General features: G+C 44.5%; 1 protein-coding gene across 3 annotated transcripts in view; it reads left to right on the top strand.

Annotated features, from left to right (window-relative positions):
• Nucleotides 1-25,041, top strand: part of LOC125453069 (phospholipid-transporting ATPase ID) — a 281,340-nt gene that overhangs the window by 50,288 nt on the left and 206,011 nt on the right. For 2 of the 3 annotated variants that reach the window (XM_059648621.1, XM_059648622.1), the window contains exons 2-5: nucleotides 145-230; nucleotides 15,574-15,632; nucleotides 17,330-17,443; nucleotides 20,408-20,506. In XM_059648621.1, coding sequence (XP_059504604.1) covers nucleotides 188-230; nucleotides 15,574-15,632; nucleotides 17,330-17,443; nucleotides 20,408-20,506 — 315 coding nt within the window. In that variant the 5' untranslated portion in view covers nucleotides 145-187. The remainder of the gene's footprint in view (nucleotides 1-144; nucleotides 231-15,573; nucleotides 15,633-17,329; nucleotides 17,444-20,407; nucleotides 20,507-25,041) is intronic. The other variant, XM_059648627.1, reaches the window with a different exon arrangement.

Raw genomic sequence — 25,041 nt, 5'->3', positions numbered from 1 at the left:
AGTTGCAGATAGTAGTGTTCCCATGCACCGATCTTGTTCTTCTGGATAGTAGAATTAAATAGAAAATAAAAAAGGGAGGGATTAATAATGACACTCTAAACTGAATGGCATAGGTTCTATTAATTACTTTTGTTTTCTAAACAGAAATTTCATTGATGTATACTGATTTTAAACAAGAATATTTGGGATGCCACTATTTGGTATAGATTGCACTCGATCGAAACCTCAAGGTAAGCCCTAAGATAGTTGTATAGCTTTTGCATTTGTTTACAGTTCAGGCCTTGCTGCAATGGTACCATTGTTTCTTTCTGTCTCTATATTAATGTGTTTGTGACAGTGTTGAATAACCTTTACATCAAAATGATTTGTAAAACTAAGTACATAAACAAATACAAAAATGGGAGAAAATGTTCAGCCTACTAAAGGTGGTGATTTCAGAGAATCCATAGATCATGTGGGTTAGAATTCTAAAACTCAAGTCTTAAGTGTTTGAAGGCATGGCTACTAAGGTTAGGAGGAAGAGATAAGTGGTTGCATATGTTGCTAGAAGGCAAGTTAGGAAGATATGAATGCAGGAATACAAATAGGTCATTTAGTCCCTTGTGCCTGCTCCATCGTTCTAGATCATTCCTGATTATCTTCATCAGTACCATATTCACAGCTATTCCCATATCCCTTGATGTCATATGCAATTAGAAGTCTATTAGTCTTTGTCTTGAATTTAGTTAATTAGTTAATGGTTGTACATCTGCAGGTAGAGAATTGCAAACTTTCAGTACCGTCTGAGTGAAGAGGATTTTCTTAATCTTAGTTCTTAATGGTTTGGCTTTTATTCTGAGTCTGTCCCTTGGTCCTAGCTTTCGAGGAAGTATCCTTTCTGTATCTACTCTGTCTATCCCTCTAAGGACATTTTTAAGTTTCAGTGAGATCACTGCTTATTCTTCTAAACTCCAGGCCCAATTTACTCAATCTTGCCTCATAAGACAGTCCCACCATCCCAGGAATCGATCTGGTGAACCTATGCTGCGCCTCCTCTATGACAAGTATATTTTCTTTTGGTGAGGACCCAGAATGGCACAGAACACTCCAGGTGCAATCTGAACACTCTATTGAATTTAAACAAGACCACTTCACTCCTGTACTGAAATCCTCTTGTGATGAAGGTTAATATACCTTTTGTCTTATAAATTGCTTGCTGCACCCCTCTGCTAACTTTCAGTGATTTATGAACAAAAACACGTTGGTTCCAGCAGAAATCAATATTTTCAGTCTCTCAATTCAAGAAATACTCTGCAGTCCTATTTCTCCAACAAGAATGATATTTCATATTTCTTCACACTATATTCCATCTGCTGTAAAGTTTCTTATTCTGCCTATTTAAATCCCCCTGAATCCTTTATTTATGAACAGATTGAGGGTGTCGCTGGATAGGCAGCATTTATTGCCCATTCCTAATTACCCAGAGGGCATTTCAGAGTCAACCACATTGCTGTAGATCTAGAGTCACATGTAGGCCAGGTCAGGTAAGGATGACAGTTTTTTTTCCCAAAGCAGAAGTCGTCTCTTTGGTCCATTAAGCTTTACTCTGCCATTTAATCAGATTTCAGCTGATCTGATAATTCTCAACTCCACTTTCCTGTAATTTTTCCATAACTCTTCATTCCCTTACTGACTAAAAATCTATCTTAGCCCTCAACTTACTTAATGACCCAGCGTCGGCAATCCTTTGTGATAAAGAATTTCGCAGATTCACTCTCCTCTGATAGAAGAAATTCCTTTTCATCTCAGTCTTAAATGGGCAACCTTTATTCTGAGATTTAAAAACTCTCAAAACCTTCAGTTCTATAGAATTCTGCGGTTCTTTTTCCATTCAGATAATATTGATCTCCCTTATTCTTTCTACCAAAGTACATAACCTTACATTTTCCTACATTATATTCCATCTGCCAAGATTTTGCCCACTCTTATGACCGGTTTGTATCCTTCTGTAGACTCTTTGCTTAAGCCCTATCACTTGCCTTCTCACCTATTTTGGGCCATCTGCAAAGTATACTTGCTTTATCCAAGTAATTAATATTATTATAAATAATTATGGCCCCAATGCTGATCTCTGTGACACACAGCTAATTACATCCTAAAAATAACCTCCTTATCCAAACACACACACTTCTGTAATTAGTGAATCCATGCTGATAAATGATCTTCCAGCACCAAGAACTCATAATGCGTGGTACCTTGCTAAATGCCTTGTGAAAATCTGAATATATTACATTCACTGGATCCCCTTTATCTATCCTCGTCAAAGAATTCTAGTAAGTTTGTCAGGAATTATTTCCCCTACATGAAGACGTGCTGCCTCTGCTTGATCATATTATGCTTTTCTAAATGCTTTGCTATTATATCCATAATTTTCTCAGTGATAGACATGAAGCAGTCTGGCTAATAATAACCTTTTTTGTCGTCTTCCCTTCTTAAATAAATTTGCAGTTATCCAATGATGTGGGACTTCACCAGAATCTAAGGATTTCTGGGAAATTACTACCAGTGCAGCCAGTATCATTGCAGCTACTTCCTTTAATACCGCAGAATACATCATATCCAGCAAAATTAGCAGTCTTTAGCCTCACTACAATTCCTATAAGACATAGGAGCAGAAATTAGGCCATTCGGTTTATTGAGTCTGCTCCGCCATTCAATCATGGCTGATAAGTTCCTCAACCCCATTCTCCTGCTTTCTTCCCATAACCCTTGATCCCCATGATAAACAAAAATCTATCTATCTCTGTCTTAAATACACTCAATGATCTGGCCCCCACAGGCCTCCTGTGGCAGTGAATTCCATGGATTCACCACTTGCTGGCTAAACAGGTTTCTCTTTATCTCCGTTCTAGAAGGTCTTCCCTTTACTCTATGGCTGTGCACTCGGGTCCGAGTCTCTCCGACCAACAGAAGCATCTTCCCAATATTCACTCTGTCCAGGCCGTTCAGTATTCTGTAAGTTTCAATTAGATTCCCCCTCATCCATCTCGACTCCAATGGATATATTCCTAGAGTCCTCAAATTTTCCTCATATGTTAAGCTTCCCATTCCTGGGACCATTCTTGTGAACCAACTCCAGGGTCAGTATATCCTACCTGAAATATGGGGCTCAAACCTGCACATAAGACTCCAAATGTGGCCTAACCAGAGCCTTATAAAGCTGCAGTAGTACACCCCTGCTTCTATATCTAAGTCCTCGCAAAATAAATGCCAACATTGCAATTACCTTCCTGACTACTGACTCACCCTGCAAGTTTACCTTGAGAGAATCCTGGACTAGAACTTCCAAGTCTATTTGCACTTCAGACTTCTGAATTTTCTCCCCATTTAGAAAATAGTCCATTCTTTTATTCTTACCAAAGTGCATGACCTCACACTTTCCTATGTTGTGCTCCATCTGCTTCTTCTTCGTCTACTCTCCTAACCTGTCCAAATCCTTCTCCAGCCTCGCCACCTCCTCAATTCTACCAGTCCCTCTATCTATCTTTGCATCGTCTGCAAACTAAGCCAGAATGCCCGCAGTTCCTTCATCCAGATCATTAATATACAAAGTGAAAAGTTGTGGTCCCACCACTGACGCTTGCGGAACACCACTTGTCACCTTCTGTCTCCTATACCTTTTTGACTAGTGATTATTGTCATCTTTATTTTCTCTCCTCCTCTTGCCCCTTTATTATTAAGTAATTTTTGAACGTTATTAATTTTTTCTTCTGTGAAAACCAATGCAAAGCACATGTAATTCTCTTATAACGTGACAGTTGTGTTCTTGTGTTCTTTCTAGTACTCTAAAAAATCATCACAGAAAATTGTCTTTTGGGGAAATCACTAAAAAAAATTGCTGTCCCGTACAGCAGAAAGTTTGCATTATCCAAACAGCATCCACTATTCATCAATCTCATTACAACCAATTTGCATTAATGAAACACGTGTTGTAGCAGAACTACCTGTAGTTATTTAGCTCCTCTGCTATTTCCTAGTTGCCCATTATTATTTTCTCAGCTTCCTTCTCTAAGAGGCCTATGTTCACCTTAGCTTCCTTCTTTTTATATTTTTAAAGAAGCATTTGCTGTTGCCCTCAAGGTTTACATTCTCCCTTTTTTTGGTGGTCTTTTGTTGGCTTTTAAAACTTTCTTAATCCTGTGACTTTCAACTAAGCTTTGCCACAAAAACAGAAGTTGCTAGAAAAGCTCAGCAGGTCTGGCAGCATCTGTGAAGGAAAAAAAGAATCAGAGTTAACGTTTCTAGTTCAGTGCCCATTCTGAGGAAGACTCACCAGACCCAAAACATTAACTCTGATTTTTTTTTCTTCACAGATGTTGCCAGACCAGCTGAGCTTTTCCAGCAATTTCTGTTTTTATTCTTGATTTACAGCATCCGCATTTCTTTTGCTTTTTAACTCAGCTTTGCTGCTTTGTATGTTTTTTTTTCTTTCAATCTGATAATATCCTTAACTTCACTGGGAAACAATTGCTGGCTTATCTCCTTCCTAGAAACCTTTTTCCTCATTGGAAAATACCTTTGCTGTGAACTGTAGAGTCATAGAGCTGTACAGCACGGAAATAGACCCTCTAGTCCAACTCATCCACACTGACCAGACATCTTAAATTAATCTAGTCCCATTTGGGAAATTAAATAGTTTCTTAAATATCTGCCAACGTTCGACGTGGTTCTGCATGGTAAATTGGTGAGCAAGCTTAGATTGCATGGAATCCAGGGAGAGCTAGCTATTTGTATACAAAATTCGCTTGAAGGTAGGAGACAGAAGATGGTGGTGTAGGGGATAACAAGGTGCGGAGCTGGATGAACACAACAGGCCAAGCAGCATCTTAGGAGCATGAAAGCTGACGTTTTGGGCCTAGACCCTTATCTATGGTGGTGAAGGGTTGCTTTTCGGACTGGAAGTCTATGACACGCGGTGTGCACCAAGGATCGGTGCTGGGTGGGCTGCACTGCTTTTAGTTATTTATATAAATGCTTCAGATGTGAATATAAGAAGTATGGTTAGTAAGTTTGCAGATGACACCAAAATTGGTGATGTAGTGAACAGTGAAGAAGGTTATCTCACCGTACAGTGGGACCTTGATCAGGTGGGCTGATAGTCTGAGGAATGGCAAATAGAGTTTAATTTAGGTAAATGTGAGGTGTTGCATTTTAGTGTGGCAGATTAGGGCTGGACTTATAAATTTAGTGTAGAATCCTGGTGAGTGTAGCCGAAATAAGACATCTTGGGGGCGCAGGTTCATAGTTCCTTGAATGTGGAGTCACAGGTAAACAGGTTAGGGAACAAGGTGTTTGGGATGCTTGCCTTTATTGGTCAGAGCAGTGAACGTGGGAGTTGGGATATCGTGTTGTGGCTGTCCAGGATATTGGTTAGACCAATTATTTAGAATACTGCATTCAATTCAGGTTTCACTGCTACAGGAAATATGTCATGTAACTTGAAAGGGTGCAGTAAACATTTACAAGGATGTTGCTGGGATTGGAGGCTTTGAAGTATAGGAAAAGGCTGAATAGGCTAGGGCAATATTCCCTGGAACATCAGAGGTTGAGGGGTGACCTTGTAGAGATTTATAAAATCATGGGATGCATGGATTAAGTGAATAACCAAGGTCTTCCTCCCAGGCTAGAGCAGTCCCAAACTAGAGGGCAAAGAATTAGGGTGAATGGAGCAAGATTTAAAAGGGACCTAAGGGGCAAACTTTTCACACAGAGGGGAGTACGTGTATGGAATGAGCAGCCAGAGGAAGTAGTGGAGGCTTGTACAATGACAGTGACAACATTTGAAAGATATATGTGGATGGCTATATGAATTAAAATGTTGTAGGAGAATATGGGCCAAATGCTGGCAAATGGGACTAAATTAATTTAGGATATCTATTTGGCTTGGACGAGTTGGACTGAAGAGTCTGTTTCAACTGTAGAACTGTGGTATACAACTTTATGACTCTATAACTGTCATTTCTGCTTTATTTATTCATGGGACCTGGGCATTTCCTGCTGGCCAGCATTTATTGCCCACCCTAGTTGCCTTTGTGAATGTGATGGTGCGTTGCTTTTCGAACCACTGCAGTCCATATGTTGTAGGTTGCCCCACAGTACCCTGAGGGAAGGAATTCCAGGAATTTGACCCAGAGGTAGTGAAGGGACAGCAAAATATTTCCAAGTGAGGATGGTGAATAGCTTGGAGCAAAACTTGCAGGTGATATTGTTCCCATGGAACCCCCCGCTCCCAAATCCCTCTGCTGACCATGTCCTTTTGATCATGGGTTTAGAAGATGCAGACTAAAATTCTTTGGTGAATTTCTGCAGTACATCTTGTGATATTGTACACTGCTGCTACTGAGTGTCGATTGTGGAGGGAGTGGATGCCTGTGGATGTCGTGCCAATCAAGTGGGCCACTTTTTCTGGGATGGTGTCAAGCTTCTTGAGTGTTGTTGAAACTGCACTCATCCAGGCAATGGGGAGTATTCCATCAGTCTCCTGCCTTGTAGATGGTCGACAGGCTTTGGGGAGTTAGTAGCTAAGTTATTCGCCATAGTTTTCCAGCTTCCAACCTGCTTTCATAACCACTGTGCCTGTGTTGCAAGTCCAGTGAGTTTCTCATCAGATTGTTGATAGTGGGAGAGTCAGTGATGGTAACACCATTGAATGTCAAGGGGCGGTGGTCAGATCGTCTGTTATTTGGAGATGGTCATTGCCTGGCATTTGTGTTGCGTGAATATTACTTGCCACTTGTCAGCCCAAGCCTGGATATTGACCAGATCTAGATGAGGAAGAACTTCTTCTCTAAGAGAATAGCAACTGTGTGGAATTCTTTACTGCAGAGAGCTGTTGAAGATGGTTCAGTAGAATATTGAAGGCTGAGATAGATTTTTAATCAGTAAGGATTCAATGGATCTTGGGAAAATGCAGGCAAGCAGCAGCAGTCCTTTCTGAGAAATTAAGTCGCTGGGGACAGAAGCCCAGCTCAGTAAAAAGGCCAGTCAGAGAGAACATTGAAGATGAACTGGTAAATTGCAAGTGATAATAATACAGGATACACAGCAGACATGTACTATTTCCAAGATGAAAATCTCGCCATCTCTGCTTTGACTCTTAGTGACATTGCCATCGTTGAAACTCCCACCATCAATATCTTGAGGTTAGTATTTACCAGACATTTACTGAGCTCCCATGATGGCAAGACCAAGTGAAAGTCTAGGAATTCTGAGCAAATAGCTCCCCTCTGACAGCCACCCCAAAACTAAACTCTAACTGCAAGATACGTGTGTGATGGCATACTCTTCACTTGCTTGGACGAATGCAGCTCTAACAATATTCAAGAAGTTCAGAGTCACCTTCCACAATGTAATGTGCTTCAAAAAGCAGGTTAGAGACTTCATCAGAACCGAGGAAAGGCAGGCATATTATAGGGTGTGAGGAAGTGAATTGGCAAATGGGGGAGAAAGAGAACGAAGGATAATCTCATGGGTGAAGAGATTAATTAACAAATGATGTTATGGTAATGGGTAAACTAAATAAAAGTTGTGTACAAGTTGGATGTATGGTTTCAAAGCAACCGTCTGAATGCAAGATGAAAGAATAAAGAAAGAAATAAGAAAATCAAAGCAGCAGCAAAAATAATCAAGATAAAGGGGGAGGTTTTGATGTAAAACCATTGCATTCAGTGCTGATTCAATTTATGAGGTCCTTGGCAATGAGAGTATTTCTGTTGTCCTGGAAAGTCACATTCTCTTGCAGCACAGGAACTGGATAATCTCCCAGAAGCTTTGTCTTTAGTAGAAGATCCTATGCTGAACATATAACCTTCCAATCCTTCCTACTCCTCTACTCCTACCCTGACCTCCTGATGTACTGTGTTCAGTTCTTCCTGTGGAATGTCTCATTTGAGATTACTACTGACCTGAAATCTGATGATCATGCAATCATTGCCAACTTCAGCCTTTCTTAACCTCATATGCTAATCACTTCTCCATTCATAACATTGGCCTTGAACAGGATTATCACAGTCCAGGGGCATGAAAACTTCCTACAGTGCCTGAGCACTTACCGTTTGCTGTTCTGACCCACGTAATGTTTAACTGGCACCTGCTTTTCAATGGCCAAGTCCCCATCTACTCTCTTTACCCTTTTCTAGGTCAAAGGTAATTTCCTGGAGTTGAGTGACAGTCAGCCTATGTATGCCTTCTTTCACCTGTTTGCAGTAAGCAATATGTAAAATCTGTGTTCTTACATGAAAATATCCACAAATCCTGTAATGAACTCTTAATGACCCCCTTAAACACTTTAATTAACCTTAATTCAAGGATTGCAGGGTTGATTAACATGAGTAGTGCTGGAAATGGTGTCATGAAACATGCATGCCAGCTAATGCTGGTATTTCTAGAACCATTATCTTCTTTTACTGCCCTCAATGTAACTAAAAAATTCAGCCCAAAGGTCAGTCATCACCTATAGAGAAAATGTGCAGTATCATTTTGAGTGAAGACCTTTCACCAGCACTGAACCTGAAATATTCATTAATCTTCCCTTTTGCATGGAAGCAGAACAAGTTCTGTTGTTTCTGACATTTTACAGAAACTTTTTAAATTTATAGTATTCAATGCTTTTTTTCCGTTAAGGACCTATTAGAAGGAGGTGTATGAAGATGCAAAGTTGCCTTGAAAGCAGAATGGAAATAATATAGTTTACTTGGAGGGGATGCAATTTGTGTCATCCCTCATAAAGAGTTTGGTGGTAGAGGACATTTAATCAGACCGGAGAGTGTTGTGTGGATACTCTGCTGCCTTTCCACTTGCACTGATGAAGACCATATGACAACTCAACAAACAAGTCGCAGCTGGGCTGCTTGCAGGGTCCCATGGTTGTGGTGGGTTCAGTGGTGCGGTGCAGGAGGGGCCTTCTTTCAAAGCCATTGGTCTTTGAATTCAGGGATTTGGTGTCAGGAAAGTGAGGTCCATTGATAGAAACACCCCTTCCAATTTCATTGACTTGAGGCCTGGGATCCACTGACAATACCGGGGCTCAGCTGGTCGTTGTACTGGCTGCATTGGCAGATTTTGCCAGATGGTACCAAGAAAGGTCTGCTACTGCCTAGTTAACTGCTTGTCAGCCTTTTGTAAAAGAGGTAATGTGGGCTCTTGTTGGCTGCCCAGCCAGCCATTGAGGCGCTTGTCACTTTCATTAAATACAGCCGCATCTTCAGATGAGAGATAATGGAACTGCAGATGCTGGAGAATCCGAGATAACAAAGTGTGGTGCTGGATGAACACTGCAGGCCAAGCAGCATCTTAGGAGCACAAAAGCTGACGTTTCGGGCCTAGACCCTTCATCAGAAAATGATCTAGGCCCGAAATGTCAACTTTTGTGCTCCTAAGATGCTGCTTGGCCTGCTGTGTTCATCCAGCTCCACACTTTGTTATCTTGCATCTTCAGATAATAGGTTTCACATCAGGGGGTTAAAGTACAGAATTGTTTTATGTTGTTGCAGCTTTTAACAACATTAGACTTGCATTAAAATTTATCCTGCCTCCTCAGAACCAAGATGAGTAATTACAAACATTGTGAAACACATAGAAACGTAGAAAATAGAAGCAGGAGTAGTCCGTTTGATCCCTTGAGCCTCCTCCACCATTTGATATGGTTGTGACTAATCATCAAGCTCAATATCCTAATCCTGCCATCTCCCCAGATCTATTGATCACTTATTCGCAAGAACTGTTTCCTTCTTGAAAGCACATCATGTTCTGGCCTCATCCACTTTCTGCGGTAATGAATTCCACAGGCTCACCATCCTCTGGGTGAAAACATTACTCCTTGTCTCAGTCCTGAAAGGTTTATTTCTTATCCTTAATCAATGACCCCTGGTTTTGGGTTTCCCACCATCAGGAACCTGCTTCCTGTATCTACTTTAGAGATAATGGGAACTGCAGATGCTGGAGATTCCAAGATAATAAAATGTGAGGCTGGATGAACACAGCAGGCCAAGCAGCATCTCAGGAGCACAAAAGCTGACGTTTCGGGCCTAGACCCTTCATCAGAGAGGGGGATGGGGGGAGGGAACTGGAATAAATAGGGAGAGAGGGGGAGGCGGACCGAAGATGGAGAGTAAAGAAGATAGGTGGAGAAGGTGTGGGTGGGGAGGTAGGGAGGGGATAGGTCAGTCCAGGGAAGACGGACAGGTCAAGGAGGTGGGATGAGGTTAGTAGGTAGCTGGGGGTGTGGCTTGGGGTGGGAGGAAGGGATGGGTGAGAGGAAGAACCGGTTAGGGAGGCAGAGACAGGTTGGACTGGTTTTGGGATGCAGTGGGTGGGGGGGAAGAGCTGGGCTGGTTGTGTGGTGCAGTGGGGGGAGGGGATGAACTGGGCTGGTTTAGGGATGCAGTGGGGGAAGGGGAGATTTTGAAACTGGTGAAGTCCACATTGATACCATATGGCTGCAGGGTTCCCAGGCGGAATATGAGTTGCTGTTCCTGCAACCTTCGGGTGGCATCATTGTGGCAGTGCAGGAGGCCCATGATGGACATGTCATCAAGAGAATGGGAGGGGGAGTGGAAATGGTTTGCGACTGGGAGGTGCAGTTGTTTGTTGCGAACTGAGCGGAGGTGTTCTGCAAAGCGGTCCCCAAGCCTCCGCTTGGTTTCCCCAATGTAGAGGAAGCCGCACCGGGTACAGTGGATGCAGTATACCACATTGGCAGATGTGCAGATGAACCTCTGCTTAATGTGGAATGTCATCTTGGGGCTTGGGATGGGGGTGAGGGAGGAGGTGTGGGGACAAGTGTAGCATTTCCTGCGGTTGCAGGGGAAGGTGCCGGGTGTGGTGGGGTTGGAGGGCAGTGTGGAGCGAACAAGGGAGTCACGGAGAGAGTGGTCTCTCCGGAAAGCAGACAGGGGTGGGGATGGAAAAATGTCTTGGGTGGTGGGGTCGGATTGTAAATGGCGGAAGTGTCGGAGGATAATGCGTTGTATCCGGAGGTTGGTAGGGTGGTGTGTGAGAACGAGGGGGATCCTCTTGGGGCGGTTGTGGCGGGGGCGGGGTGTGAGGGATGTGTCGCGGGAAATGCGGGAGACGCGGTCAAGGGCGTTCTCAATCACCGTGGGGGGGAAGTTGCGGTCCTTAAAGAACTTGGACATCTGGGATGTGCGGGAGTGGAATGTCTTATCGTGGGAGCAGATGCGGCGGAGGCGGAGGAATTGGGAATAGGGGATGGAATTTTTGCAGGAGGGTGGGTGGGAGGAGGTGTATTCTAGGTAGCTGTGGGAGTCGGTGGGCTTGAAATGGACATCAGTTACAAGCTGGTTGCCTGAGATGGAGACTGAGAGGTCCAGGAAGGTGAGGGATGTGCTGGAGATGGCCCAGGTGAACTGAAGGTTGGGGTGGAAGGTGTTGGTGAAGTGGATGAACTGTTCGAGCTCCTCTGGGGAGCAAGAGGCGGCGCCGATACAGTCATCAATGTACCGGAGGAAGAGGTGGGGTTTGGGGCCTGTGTAGGTGCGGAAGATGGACTGTTCCACGTAACCTACAAAGAGGCAGGCATAGCTGGGGCCCATGCGGGTGCCCATGGCCACCCCCTTAGTCTGTAGGAAGTGGGAGAAGTCAAAAGAGAAGTTGTTGAGTGTGAGGACGAGTTCCGCTAGGCGGATGAGAGTGTCGGTGGAGGGGGCCTGGTCGGGCCTGCGGGACAGGAAGAAGCGGAGGGCCTTGAGGCCATCTCCATGCGGAATGCAGGTGTACAGGGACTGGACGTCCATGGTGAATATGAGGTGTTGGGGGCCAGGGAATTGGAAGTCCTGGAGGAGGTGGAGGGCGTGGGTGGTGTCACGGACATAGGTGGGGAGTTCCTGGACCAAAGGGGAGAAAATGGAGTCCAGATAGGTGGAGATGAGTTCGGTGGGGCAGGAGCAGGCTGAGACGATGGGTCGACCAGGGCAGGCAGGTTTGTGGATTTTGGGAAGGAGATAGAAACGGGCCGTGCGGGGTTGGGGAACAATGAGGTTGGAGGCTGTGGGTGGGAGGTCCCCTGAGGTGATGAGGTCATGAATGGTGTTGGAGATGATGGTTTGGTGCTCGGGTGTGGGGTCATGATCGAGGAGGCGGTAGGAGGTGGTGTCGGAGAGTTGGCGTCTGGCCTCGGCGATGTAGAGGTCAGTACGCCATACTACCACTGCGCCACCCTTGTCTGCGGGTTTGATGGTGAGGTTGGGGTTGGAGCGGAGGGAGCGGAGGGCTGCCCGTTCTGCGGGGGAGAGGTTGGAGTGGGTGAGAGGGGTGGAGAGGTTGAGGCGGTTAATGTCTCGACGGCAGTTGGAGATGAAGAGGTCGAGGGAGGGTAGGAGGCCTGGGGGTGGTGTCCAGGAGGAGGACTTGTGTTGGAAGCGGGTGAAGGGGTCAGTGGAAGGAGGGTTGGGTTCCCGGTTGAAGAAGTAGGCATGCAGGCGAAGACGGCGGAAAAACTGCTCTGTGTCCGACCGTGACTGGTATTCGTTGATGTGTGGTTGTAGGGGGACAAAGGTGAGCCCCTTGCTCAGGACTGACCGTTCGTCCTCAGTCAGTGGGAGGTCTGGGGGGATGGTGAAGATTCGGCAGGGCTCAGTGTGGCTGTCTCCTCTGGGGTTGCAGGCTGTGGAGGTTGTGGGCGGAGCGATGATGTCGTCGGCCGTGGGCGGGGTTCCGTCGGCCGTGGGCGGGGTTCCGTCGGCGTCGACCGTGGGCGGGGTTCCGTCGGCGTCGACCGTGGGCGGGGTTCCGTCGGCGGTGGGAGGATCGGGGTGGGCGGCAGCAGCTGAGGTGAGGGTGGTGTGTGGGCTGTAGTACCAGGACGTGGAGGTGGTGACCGCAGCAGCGGTTCCGGAAGTTCTGTGGCCGGCGGAGGCCGATGTGACGTCATCGGTGGGGTCTCCGGCCGTGTCCTCATGGTCAATGGCGGCGGGTGCATGGTGGGGGAGGGGCAGGGACAGAGTCGGGATTTGGGAGGCGCAGGAATCCTCTTGTGGGTGGCAGGGGCCCGTGAGTTGGTTGTACTTACGATTTTTGGTGTCCAGTAAAGCTGAGTGGAACTGGGTGTTCAGTCTGTGGATCCTGCGGAGGATAAAAAACAGCAGGGGTCCTTTGCAGGTCTGGGAGAGGGAGGCTCTGAGCTGGGGCAGGCTGGATTGCAGTGTGTGGAGGTGCCGGCGCATGGCTGCGAGTGTCTGTTTCAGGACTCGCAGGGAGAAACGCTTCTGAAGGGCCTGAATATTCTGGGTGTAGAGGTGGTCACGGTTGGGACCAAATTGGGAAGGCTGAAATGTGGACTGTAGTCCCTTGGGGATGATCTGGTTCCGTAGGCAGGTGCTGAGAAAGGTGATGTGGCTGTGGTACCTGGTTTGCTTCAGGACATGGTCGAGCAGTTTCAAGGCCGAAGAGATTACAAGAGAGTTGCAATGGGAGAGAGATTCCCTGAGGTTGGTCCGGAGGGAGGAGGGTAACTTCTTCAGGTTAGGCATCCCTGGAAGAGGCTTCGCAGTGAGGTTAAAATAGTATCAGAGATAATGGGAACTGCAGATGCTGGAGATTCCAAGATAATAAAATGTGAGGCTGGATGAACACAGCAGGCCAAGCAGCATCTCAGGAGCACAAAAGCTGACGTTTCGGGCCTAGACCCTTCATCAGAGAGGGGGATGGGGGGAGGGAACTGGAATAAATAGGGAGAGAGGGGGAGGCGGACCGAAGATGGAGAGTAAAGAAGATAGGTGGCCTGCAGCCATATGGTATCAATGTGGACTTCACCAGTTTCAAAATCTCCCCTTCCCCCACTGCATCCCTAAACCAGCCCAGTTCATCCCCTCCCCCCACTGCACCACACAACCAGCCCAGCTCTTCCCCCCCACCCACTGCATCCCAAAACCAGTCCAACCTGTCTCTGCCTCCCTAACCGGTTCTTCCTCTCACCCATCCCTTCCTCCCACCCCAAGCCGCACCCCCAGCTACCTACTAACCTCATCCCACCTCCTTGACCTGTCCGTCTTCCCTGGACTGACCTATCCCCTCCCTACCTCCCCACCCACACCTTCTCCACCTATCTTCTTTACTCTCCATCTTCGGTCCGCCTCCCCCTCTCTCCCTATTTATTCCAGTTCCCTCCCCCCATCCCCCTCTCTGATGAAGGGTCTAGGCCCGAAACGTCAGCTTTTGTGCTCCTGAGATGCTGCTTGGCCTGCTGTGTTCATCCAGCCTCACATTTTATTATCCTGTATCTACTTTGTCTAGTCCTGTTAAAATTTTATAGGTTTCTGTGAGAGAGCCCCTCATTCTTCAAAACTCCAGGGAATACAGTCCCAACCAACTAAATCTAATTGAGTGGAGGTGATGGTCTAGTGGAATTATTGCTAGATTATTAATCCAGAGAGCCTGGTCATGTTATGGGAACCTGGGTTTGAATACTGCCAAGGTACCTGGTAGAATTTGAATTCAAGAGATATCGGGATTGTTGGAAAAACTCATGTGATTCACTGATGCCCATTAGGGAAAGGAAACTTGTTCTTATTTGGTCTGACCCACATGTGACTCTAGACCCATAGCAATGTGGGTGACACTGGTAACAGAAGCTGTCCTGGCCTTTGACATCCACATCCTGTGAATGAACAAAAAAAATGCTTCTCCTGTTATGGCCAGTCGTGCCATCCCAGGAAGCAATTTGGGAAGTCTTCATTGTACAAGAACATCCTTCCTCAGAATGTTTTTTATTCATTCATGAGATGTAGATTTCACTAGTTGGACCAATATTATTGTTCACCCCTGACTCCCCAGAGGGCAGTTAAGAGTCAACCACATTGTTATATGTCTGGAGTCATATGCAGGCTAAACCAGGTAAGAATGACAGATTTCCTTCCCTAAAGAACATTAGTGAACCAGATTTTTTTTTTCCTGACAATTGGCAGTGGTTTCATGGTCGTTACCAAACTTCTATTTCAGATTATTATTAAATTCAAATTTCACCATGGCAGGATTCAAACCCACATCCACAGAACATTGCCCGGGTCTCTAGATTACGGATAGTTCTCCAATAACGTGATGGTTGTGTTCTTGTGTGACCTGGTGCTGTAGAAAATTGGCAAGAACATCGCATTCTAGGAAAATTGCTACAGAAAATTGTGATATCTGCGCAGTAGAGAGTTCACTTTGTCCAAATAGCATCCACTATTCATTAATTGTGTCACCTACCCCTTAAAGGGATAGATACCAAAACAGCGCACAATATTTCAGGTATGGTTTCACCAATGTCATGTTGCAGCAAGACATCCTTATTCCAGTAGTCGTATCCTCTTGCTATGAAGGCCAACAATAAATTTGCCTTCTTTGCTGCCTAACTGAGCATTTATCTCCAATTATTTATATGACTACATAGAATCACAAGTTTATCGCACTGGGAAAGATCAATCCTGTCTGAAGAGATGCTCAATTTAGTCCCAACCTTTTCCCTATAATCTTGCAAATTAGTTCTCTTCAAGTACATGTATAGATTTAACAGTGCTATTTGCTTTTGTTTCATAGAGGAAGAGAGATCTTTAAAGGCAAATGACAGAAATCACAATATGAAATTCCATTATGTGGTGAGTAGACCTAAACCTTCGAATTTTTCAAGTACATTCTCGATATGAGTTGTTGTATTGAAAAGGTTGGCATTAAACTGAGAAAATGCAAGGTATAACACCTCATGCACTGGCAGTAAAATAATAGGTAAAATATAATATTCCATGATTGCCTTAATAACCAGAAATCTATCAGTCTGAAGCTTGAATATACTCCGTGACTGAGCATCCACAAATCTCTAGGGTGTAGAACTTCAAATGAACACAATTCTTTGAGTGAACGAAATTCATCAATTCAGTTTTAAAGTATTGATTCCACACTATACACCTGAAATACCACAGCCAGGAAATCATCCTCCCGTAAATAATTTATCAGTCCCTTATCAATTTTATATATTTCAATGAGGTCATGTCTCACAACCTGTGACCTGATCTCCAGGGAAGTGACTACCTCCTCAATGCTAAATGGATCCCAACAAATGCTGAATTCAAAGATAGTAGGAACTGCAGATGCTGGAGAATCTGAGATAACAAGGTGTAGAGCTGGATGAACACAGCAGGCCAGGCAGCATCAGAGGAGCAGGAAGGCGAACATTTTGGGCCTAGACTCTTCTTCAGAAATGGGGGAGAGGAGGGGGGTTCTGAAATAAATATGGAGACACGGGGAGGCGGATAGAATATGGATAGAGGAGAAGATAGGTGGAGAGGAGACAGACCGGTCAAAGAGGTGGGGATGGAGTCAGTAAAGGTGAGTGTAGGTGAGGAGGTAGGGAGGGGTAGGTCAGTCCAGGGAGGACGGACAGGTCAAGGGGGCGGGATGGGGATACTAGGTAGGAGATGGGGGTGGGGCTTGAGGTGGGAGGAGGGGATAGGTGGGAGGAAGGACAGGTTAGTGAGGTGGTGATGAACTAGGTTACCAGCTCCCGCTTCCCTAACCCTCCCTTAACTCCCTAGTCTTTCCTCTTACCCCAATCTCCTACCTACTAACCTCATCCTGCCCCCTTGACCTGTCCTTCCTCTCTAGACTGACCTATTTCCTCCCTACCTCCTGACCTACACACCTTTACTGGCTCCGTCCCCATCTCTTCGACTGGTCTGTCTCCTTTCCACCTATCTTCTCCTCTATCTATCTTCTATCCGCCTCCCCATCTCTCTCTCTCTTTATTTCAGAACCCCCAACCCCTCCCCCATTTCTGAAGAAGGGTCTAGGCCCAAAACGTCAGCCTTACTGCTCCTCTGATGCTGCTTGGCCTGCTGTGTTCATCCACCTCTACAAATTGAGCTTTCTGCTGCTTTGCTAGCCCAATACAGGCTTCAAATCTGTCTTGACTAGGCTGGGAACACTCAGCCCATATTTGTTCATTTATTTATACAGAGACAACAAAGCTAAATCTTATTGTTACCAGCATTATATAGATAAGAAATAATAATTGATCAACTCTATAATAGGATAGGCAAAAACTGTTGTCAGATTTCTGACAATAATTTATAACAAAAATAAGGCATTTATTTGTTTGTTTGAAGGTCCTCCCTTATATTTTATTACTGTGCATAAGAATAAATAAACAAAGTAATCTCCACTTTTCTGTAGTTGTTAAATGACATTGTATGCAGCCTCCACAGGAGCATTTAACTTGTTGTGAGATACAATAATTTGAAATGTTTGTATTTGCATTGTTTACTTTCACACACTTAACAAAACTTGTTTTTCTTTTCAGAACAATCGAATTAAAACGTCCAAATATAACATTTTCTCATTCTTGCCAATCAACTTGTTTGAGCAGTTCCAACGAATTGCCAATGCTTATTTTTTGTTTTTACTTGTTTTACAGGTAAGAATCCAACTACATCTGTGTTTGTGATTTTGGTTTGGTATTCATTTTTTGCCAGTCACGTTTTCTGTTCATTTCTGCCTTAAATGTGCAACCGCTTATTCGGAGGTGATGACTTCTGGTCCTAGGTTCATACGCAGAAGAAACCATGCATTGAACCCGTCAAGTCCTTGAAGAATCTTGTATGTTTCAATAGGACCACATGTCATTCTTCTAAATTCTAATAAGTACAGGCCCAACCTACTCAACCTCTCCTCATGGGAAAATCCTTCCATACCTGGTATCAGTCTAGTGAACCTTCTGTAGATTGCCTCCAATGTAACTATATCTTTCTTTAGATAAGGGGCCCCGAACTATTCTTAATATTCCAATTATGTATTGACACAGTCACCTACTTTCGTTTCTGCAAGGTGCCTCAACTGCAGCTTGAATTGACTGTGGGGAAAACTGTTGCTTTTTTTGATGTGGAATATCAAATAGCCACAACTCTTTGGTACTTGAGCCTACTGGGGTTTGGCACATTCGGGGCCATTTGTTTCAGTGCAGGTGCTACCTTAGTCACTAAAACCACAAACAGCATTGTTGTCATTGTTGAGGGCTTTGTAGATCTGCCTTCAACTATTGAAGTGCCTTATGAGGGGCTCCCTTTGGCTTCAACCTGGTAATCCAATGGCATTTCAGATCCTATATGTTTTCTCAGTTGACGAGATTAATTTATCTCCAAGAGATCCATCTTGCCTACTTATTGTTCCATTGATCTCATGAATGGTGCTATGTTATGGAAGTCTCTGTACACTCCTTGAATTCACTTGGGGCTACTCCTCCTGTGTCTCCAAGAGGGTCACCTCTCATGTTCTAAGTGGAGGAGATCATGCAGTCAAATGCTGTAGAAATTTCGCTATTAATGGCATGGATGGACTTGTCCAAAGTTTCGGCAAAAGAGTGACCTGCCTTTGGAAACTCCCATCGGAAGGTCATGTGTTTTGATGCTGCAGCGGAAACATTTGTAGTTTTGCTGATGATAGTCAAGGCTCACCATTTACATGAAGATGAACATTACTGTGCCTTCCCTCTTTAGAACCTGTAACTGTCCGTGCCTTGATTACTTCTAATGTTGCATGTGTGCATTGTGCACCAAGTTGTGACATCTGTTTTGTTTGTACAGCAACTATTGAGCAAATATCTGTTCTAGTACAGGTTCTGTTGGAATAAAGTGCCCCACTGTCTTGTGATAGTATTGTGTGCTCTCATCTTTCCATTGTAGATGGAGCGCTCATCTCTTACTTGGTGCTGTACCTGTTGGGCAAACGTGGTAGCAAAGAGCTCAAAATATTTTATGCTTTTGTAGTTTGTGTTTTTTAGTATTTTGAAAACGCTGTTCTGTCATCCAAGACAACAAAATGTGAAGCTAGATGAACACAGCAGGCCAAGCAGCATCTCAGGAGCACAAAAGCTGACGTTTCGGACCTAGACCCTTCTTCAGAGAGGGGGATGGGGTGAAGGTTCTGGGATAAATAGGGAGAGAGGGGGAGGCGGACCGAAGATGGAGAGAAAAGAAGATAGGTGGAGATTACAAGAGAGTCGCAATGGGAGAGAGATTCCCTGAGGTTGGTCCGGAGGGAGGAGGGTAACTTCTTCAGGTTAGGCATCCCTGGAAGAGGCTTCGCAGTGAGGTTAAAATAGTATCAGAGATAATGGGAACTGCAGATGCTGGAGAATCCAAGACAACAAAATGTGAGGCTGGATGAACACAGCAGGCCAAGCAGCATCTCAGGAGCACAAAAGCTGAGGTTTCGGGCCTAGACCCTTCATCAGAGAGGGGGATGGGGTGAGGGTTCTGGAATAAATAGGGAGAGAGGGGGAGGCGGACCGAAGATGGAGAGAAAAGAAGATAGGTGGAGATAACCGAAGATGGAGAGAAACTCCATTGCAACTCTCTTGTAATCTCTCTCCCATTGCAACTCTCTTGTAATCTCTCTCCCATTGCAACTCTCTTGTAATCTCTCTCCCATTGCAACTCTCTTGTAATCTCTCTCCCATTGCAACTCTCTTGTAATCTCTCTCCCATTGCAACTCTCTTGTAATCTCTCTCCCATTGCAACTCTCTTGTAATCTCTCTCCCATTGCAACTCTCTTGTAATCTCTCTCCCATTGCAACTCTCTTGTAATCTCTCTCCCATTGCAACTCTCTTGTCCGGACCAACCTCAGGGAATCTCTCTCCCATTGCAACTCTCTTGTAATCTCCACCTATCTTCTTTTCTCTCCATCTTCGGTCCGCCTCCCCCTCTCTCCCTATTTATTCCAGAACCCTCACCCCATCCCCCTCTCTGATGAAGGATCTAGGCCTGAAACGTCAGCTTTTGTGCTCCTGAGATGCTGCTTGGCCTGCTGTGTTCATCCAGCCTCACATTTTGTTGTCTTGGATTCTCCAGCATCTGCAGTTCCCATTATCCCTGTCATCCAAGTGCAGCTTTCACTTATCACTGACCATGAGGTTTGAGCACATGTTATCTATCCACCTCAATGTGGATGTTGGTGCTTGGTGTGGTCGATACATGTATTGACCACTTGACTTCACATTTCACAGATGCTTCCTAATCCATGCTGTGTTTTATTTGTCTCTTAGCACCACTCACTTTTTCAGTTAGAATTAAAACTCTTACTGTAACATATGTTTAATGAATTATCATGAAGGGATCATGCTGTACGATTTTACCAGTGTCCAAATTAATCATAATGCAGTCAAATCTGATGTTGAATAGATTATTTACCTAGAATTTCTGTGTAATATGACGGTAATGTAATTTTTTAAAAAATTCAAACAACTTCAGCTACTGACTATCATTTGTGACACTTTGGTACTTCCACAGCAGCAAAAGTAATTCTCCTTTCAACAGTTACTAACAAGATATTTTTATTATTTACTTTGGATGTATTAAATGTATTGCATTTACTTTTTGCAGCTTATTCCACAAGTTTCATCTCTGTCTTGGTATACCACAGTTGTACCCTTAATGCTGGTGTTGATGATAACGGCAGTGAAAGATGCCATTGATGATTATGTAAGTTGTTTTCTTTTTACAATTCAATATCTTGATTTACTTGGTGAAAATAATCCCCATGTTCAGAAGTTTGGCTGAATTTCATTTACAAATCTATTGGAAGTTCAGCTATGTAAATACTGTTTTCTAAGAGTTTCATGGCTTTCCAGCTGAAGGAACATAGATTTTACACCATAGAAACTACCCATAAGAATCGCAGAACTACCCAAAACAAAGAATTGCAGATGCTGAAGATCTGAAACAAAAACAGAAGTTGCTGGAGAAGCTCAACAGGTCTGGCAACATATTTCAAATCCAGTGACCCATTTTCGCTGGACTTGAAGTGTTAAATCTGCTTTCCCACCACAGATGCTGCTGGATCTACTGAGCATCCCCAACCCTTTCTGTTTTTGTTACTGAAACTGGCCATTTGGATTTTAAAACTTCATTCAACCCCACTAATTCTGTCAGCATATCCTTCCAATCATTCTTTCCTTCTACATTTTTAAAATAATTAGCTTCCCAATAAAAACATCGATTCTATTCATATCAATACATAGTATCCATTTGGAGCAAGTTCCGTATTCAAGCTACTGTCGGAATAAATAAATTTCCTCCTTAGATTCATTATTGATTACCTTATATTTTAGTGTTCCCCCACTGGAGAAACATCCGCACTATCCTTAGGATTTGCAGTCTTGCCACGTCTGGTCTTGAATAGTGGTGGGCAATTAAACTGTTCATTAGAAGAGGAGACTCCACAAATATACCCATCCTCAATGTGTTGCCCAGCATATCAACACAAAAGATAAAGCTGAAGCATTTGCAGAAATCTTCAGCCGGAAGCACCAAGCGGATGGTCAGCCTCAACCTTCTTCTGAGGCCCACTGTATCACAGATGATAGTCTTCAACCAATTTAGTTCACTGTTTGTGATATTAAGAAACAGTTGGTGGAACTGGAACTGCACAACCTATGAGCCATGAAAATTTTCTGGCAGTGGTACTGAAGACGTTGCTCCAGAACTTGCCACGCCACGAGCCAAACTGTTCCAGTATGTCTACATCATGGGTACCAACATGATCATATAGAAAATTGCTCAGGTATTCCCTGTACAAGAAAAGCAAGTCAAATTCAACCCAGCCAATTACGACTTCATTAGTCCACTCTTGATAATCAGTAAAGGGATGGAAGTATCACCAGCTGTGATAATCAAGTTGCACTTCAGCAATAACCTGCTCAATCATACGGACATTCGGTTCCACCAGGGCCGCTGAGCTCTTGACTTCATTATAGCCTTGTTTCAACATGGACAAAAGAGCTGAATTCCAAAAGTGAGATGAGAATGACTGGCTTGACCAAGTATGGCATCTAGGAGTTCGAGCAAAACTAAAGTGAATGAAAATCAGGGGGAAGCCTCTCTGGTTGGAATCGTACCTGGCACAAAGAAGAATGATTGCAGTAGCTGGAGACGAGTAATTTCAGCCCCAGGTCATCTCTGCAGAAGTTCCTCAGGTTAGTATTCGAAGCCCAACTATCTTCAGCTAGTTTACTTTCCTTCCATCTGAAGACTGTGCAGTGTTCAGCACTATTTTTGACTCTTCAGATGCTGAAATAGTTCATGCCCAAATGTACCAAGACCTGGACAATTTCCAGGCTTGGGCTAACAAGTGGCAAGTAACGTTCATGCCACACAACTACCTGGTAATATACCAATATCATACCAACAAGAGAGAATCTAACTATCCAGGTTGGTAGCGGATCACAAGAAAAGGTATTTGTGGAATTATGACATGGGTTTTTGGAGCAGCTTATGCTGGACCCCACTAGGGAACAGGCAGTTCTGGATTAGTGATGTGTGATGAGGCAGACTTAGTAAGGGAGCTCAGGGTGAAGGAACCCTTAGGAGGCAGTGACCATAATATGATAGAATTTACTCTGCAATTTGAGAGGGAGTATCTGGAATCAGATGTAATGGTATGACAGTTGAATAAAGACAACTACAGAGGCATGAGGTGGAGCTGACCAGAATTGACAAGGAGAGGAGCGTAGCAGGAAAGACAGTGGAACAGCAATGGCAGGGGTTTCTGGGAGTAATTTGAGAGATACTGCAAAAATTCATCCCTAGGGAAAAGAAGCATTCTAAAGAGAGGATGATGCAACGTTGGCTGACAAGGGAAGTCAGGGACAGCATAAAAGCAACAGAAAGCATATAATGCAGTGAAGGGCAGGAGGAAATCAAAGGGATTGGGAAGTCTACAAAAACCAACAGAGGAAACTAAAGAAGAAACAAGGAAGGAGAAGATTCAATATGAGGGTAAGCTAGCCAGTAAGATAAAAGAAGATTACAAGAGTTTCTTTAGGTATATAAAGGGTAAAACAGAGGCAAAAGGAGACATTGGGCTGCTGGAAAATGATGCTGGAGAAGCAATAATGGGGAACAAGAAATGGCAGTGCAACTGACCAAGTACTTTGTGTCAGTCTTCACAGCGGAAGACATGTGTAACATGCCAAAAATTGAAGAGAGTCGGTGGGGGTAGAGGCGAGTATGGTTACTATCACCAAGGCGAAGGTGTGCCAGAAAAAATGAATGGCCCAAAAGTGGATAAATAACCAGGACCAGATGGACTACACCCCAGATTTCTATTGGAGATAGCTGAAGAGATAGTAAGAGGCGTTGGTGGTGATCTTTCAGGAAGTGTTGGAGTCAGGGAAGGCCCCAGAGGACTGGAAAATTGATAATGTAACCCCCCCTGTTTAAGAAGGGGGTAAGGCAAAAGACAGAAATTACAGGTCGATTATTCTGACCTTCGGTCGTTGAAAAGACTTTGGAGTCCATTGTGAAGCATGAGATTTCTGAATACTTGGAAGTGCATGGTCAAACAAGGCAAAGTCAGCATGATTTCATCAAGGGCAGGTCATGCCTGACAAATCTGTTAGGATTGTTTGAGTGGGTAATGAGCACGTTAGACAAAGGAAAACCAGTGAATGTTAATTACTTGGACTTGTAGAAGGCCTTTGACAAGGTTTTGCACAGGAGGCTGCTCAGTAAGATTAGCGCCCATGATGTTAGAGGCAATGTACTAGCATGGATAGGACATTGGCTCTCTGCCAGAAAGTAGAGCGTGGGGATAAAATGGTCCTTCTCAGAATGGCAGCCGGCGATTAATGGAGTTTGGCAAGGGTCAGTTTTGGGACCACAACTTTTCACTTGATACGTTAATGATATAGGTGAAGGAATTGAGGGCATTCTGGCTAAGTTTGAAGATGATATAAAGATAGGTGGAGAGACAGACAGTACTGAGGAGGCAGGGAGGCTGAAGAAGGTTAGGTGAGGGGCAAAGACGTAGCAGATGGAATGCCACATGGTAGGAGGAATACAGGCAAAGTCTGTTTTCTGATTGGGGAGGAAATTCTGAAATCTGAAATGTAAAGGGAATTGGCAGTCCTGGTCCAGGATTTTCTGAAGGTAAACTTGCAGGTTGAGTCGGTAGTTAGGAAGGCAAATGCAATGTTTGCATTCATATCAAGAGATCTAGAATTCAAATGCAGGGATGTAATTCTGAGGCCTTATGCAGCTTTGTCAGACCACGTTCAGACCATTGTGAGCAATTTTGGGCGTTGTATCTTAGGAAGGATGTACTGGCCTTGGAGCGGGTCCAGAGAAGGTTCACGGGAATGATCCCAGGGACGACAGGCTTAACATATGAAGAATGTTTGAGGACTCTTGGTCCTTACTCAACAGAGTTTAGAAGGAAGAGGGGGCATCTATTTGAAACACAGAATACTGAAAGGCCTGAATAGAGTGGACGTTGGGAAGATGATACAAAGAGAGGTGATCTATGAAATAGGACTAGGCCAGATGGAACGTTTGGTCGGTGCAGATGAGTTGCACCACAGGATCTGTTTTAAATTTATAGAATGGGCAGCTCAGTGCTTAGAACTGCTGCCTCACAGCGTCAACAACCCGGGATCAATTCCACCCTTGGGCGACTGTCTTTGTGGAGTTTGCACATTCTCCTTGTGTCTGTGTGGGTTTCCTCCGGGTGCTCTTAATTCCTCCCACAGTCCAAAGAAGTGCAGGTTTGGTGAATTGGCCATGCTAAATTGCTCCGAGTGTCCAGGGATGTGTAGCTTACAGGGGGATGTGTCTGGGTGGGATACTCTGAGGTTCACTGTGGACTTGTTGGGCCGAAGGGCCTGTTTCCACACTGTATGTGGACTTCTATGATTCTGTTCTATGATGATGTTTCCTTTAGTAGGAGAATCTAGATCCTGAGGGCACAGTCATAGCGTGAAGGGAAGACCCTCTAGAATGGGAATGAGGAGAAACTTCTTCGGCCAGAGCTGGACTGCTGGACATGCACATGGACGGCAGTGAATTGAGGGAAATGTAGGTTAGGTTATTTTATTTTTGGATTAGGATTATTCCACGGTACAACATCGTGGGCGGAAGGGCCTGTATTGTGCTGTACCGTTCTATGTTCTAGAATGTGATAAATCTATGGAATTCATTGCCGCAGAGGGCTATGGAGGCCAGGTCATTGAGAATATTTA

This window comes from Stegostoma tigrinum, chromosome 1, assembly GCF_030684315.1.
Source record: "Stegostoma tigrinum isolate sSteTig4 chromosome 1, sSteTig4.hap1, whole genome shotgun sequence".
Classification (NCBI taxonomy): Eukaryota; Metazoa; Chordata; class Chondrichthyes; order Orectolobiformes; family Stegostomatidae; genus Stegostoma; species Stegostoma tigrinum.
Note: the sequence above shows the minus strand (reverse complement) of the source record. Positions and strands in the feature narration are given on the sequence as shown.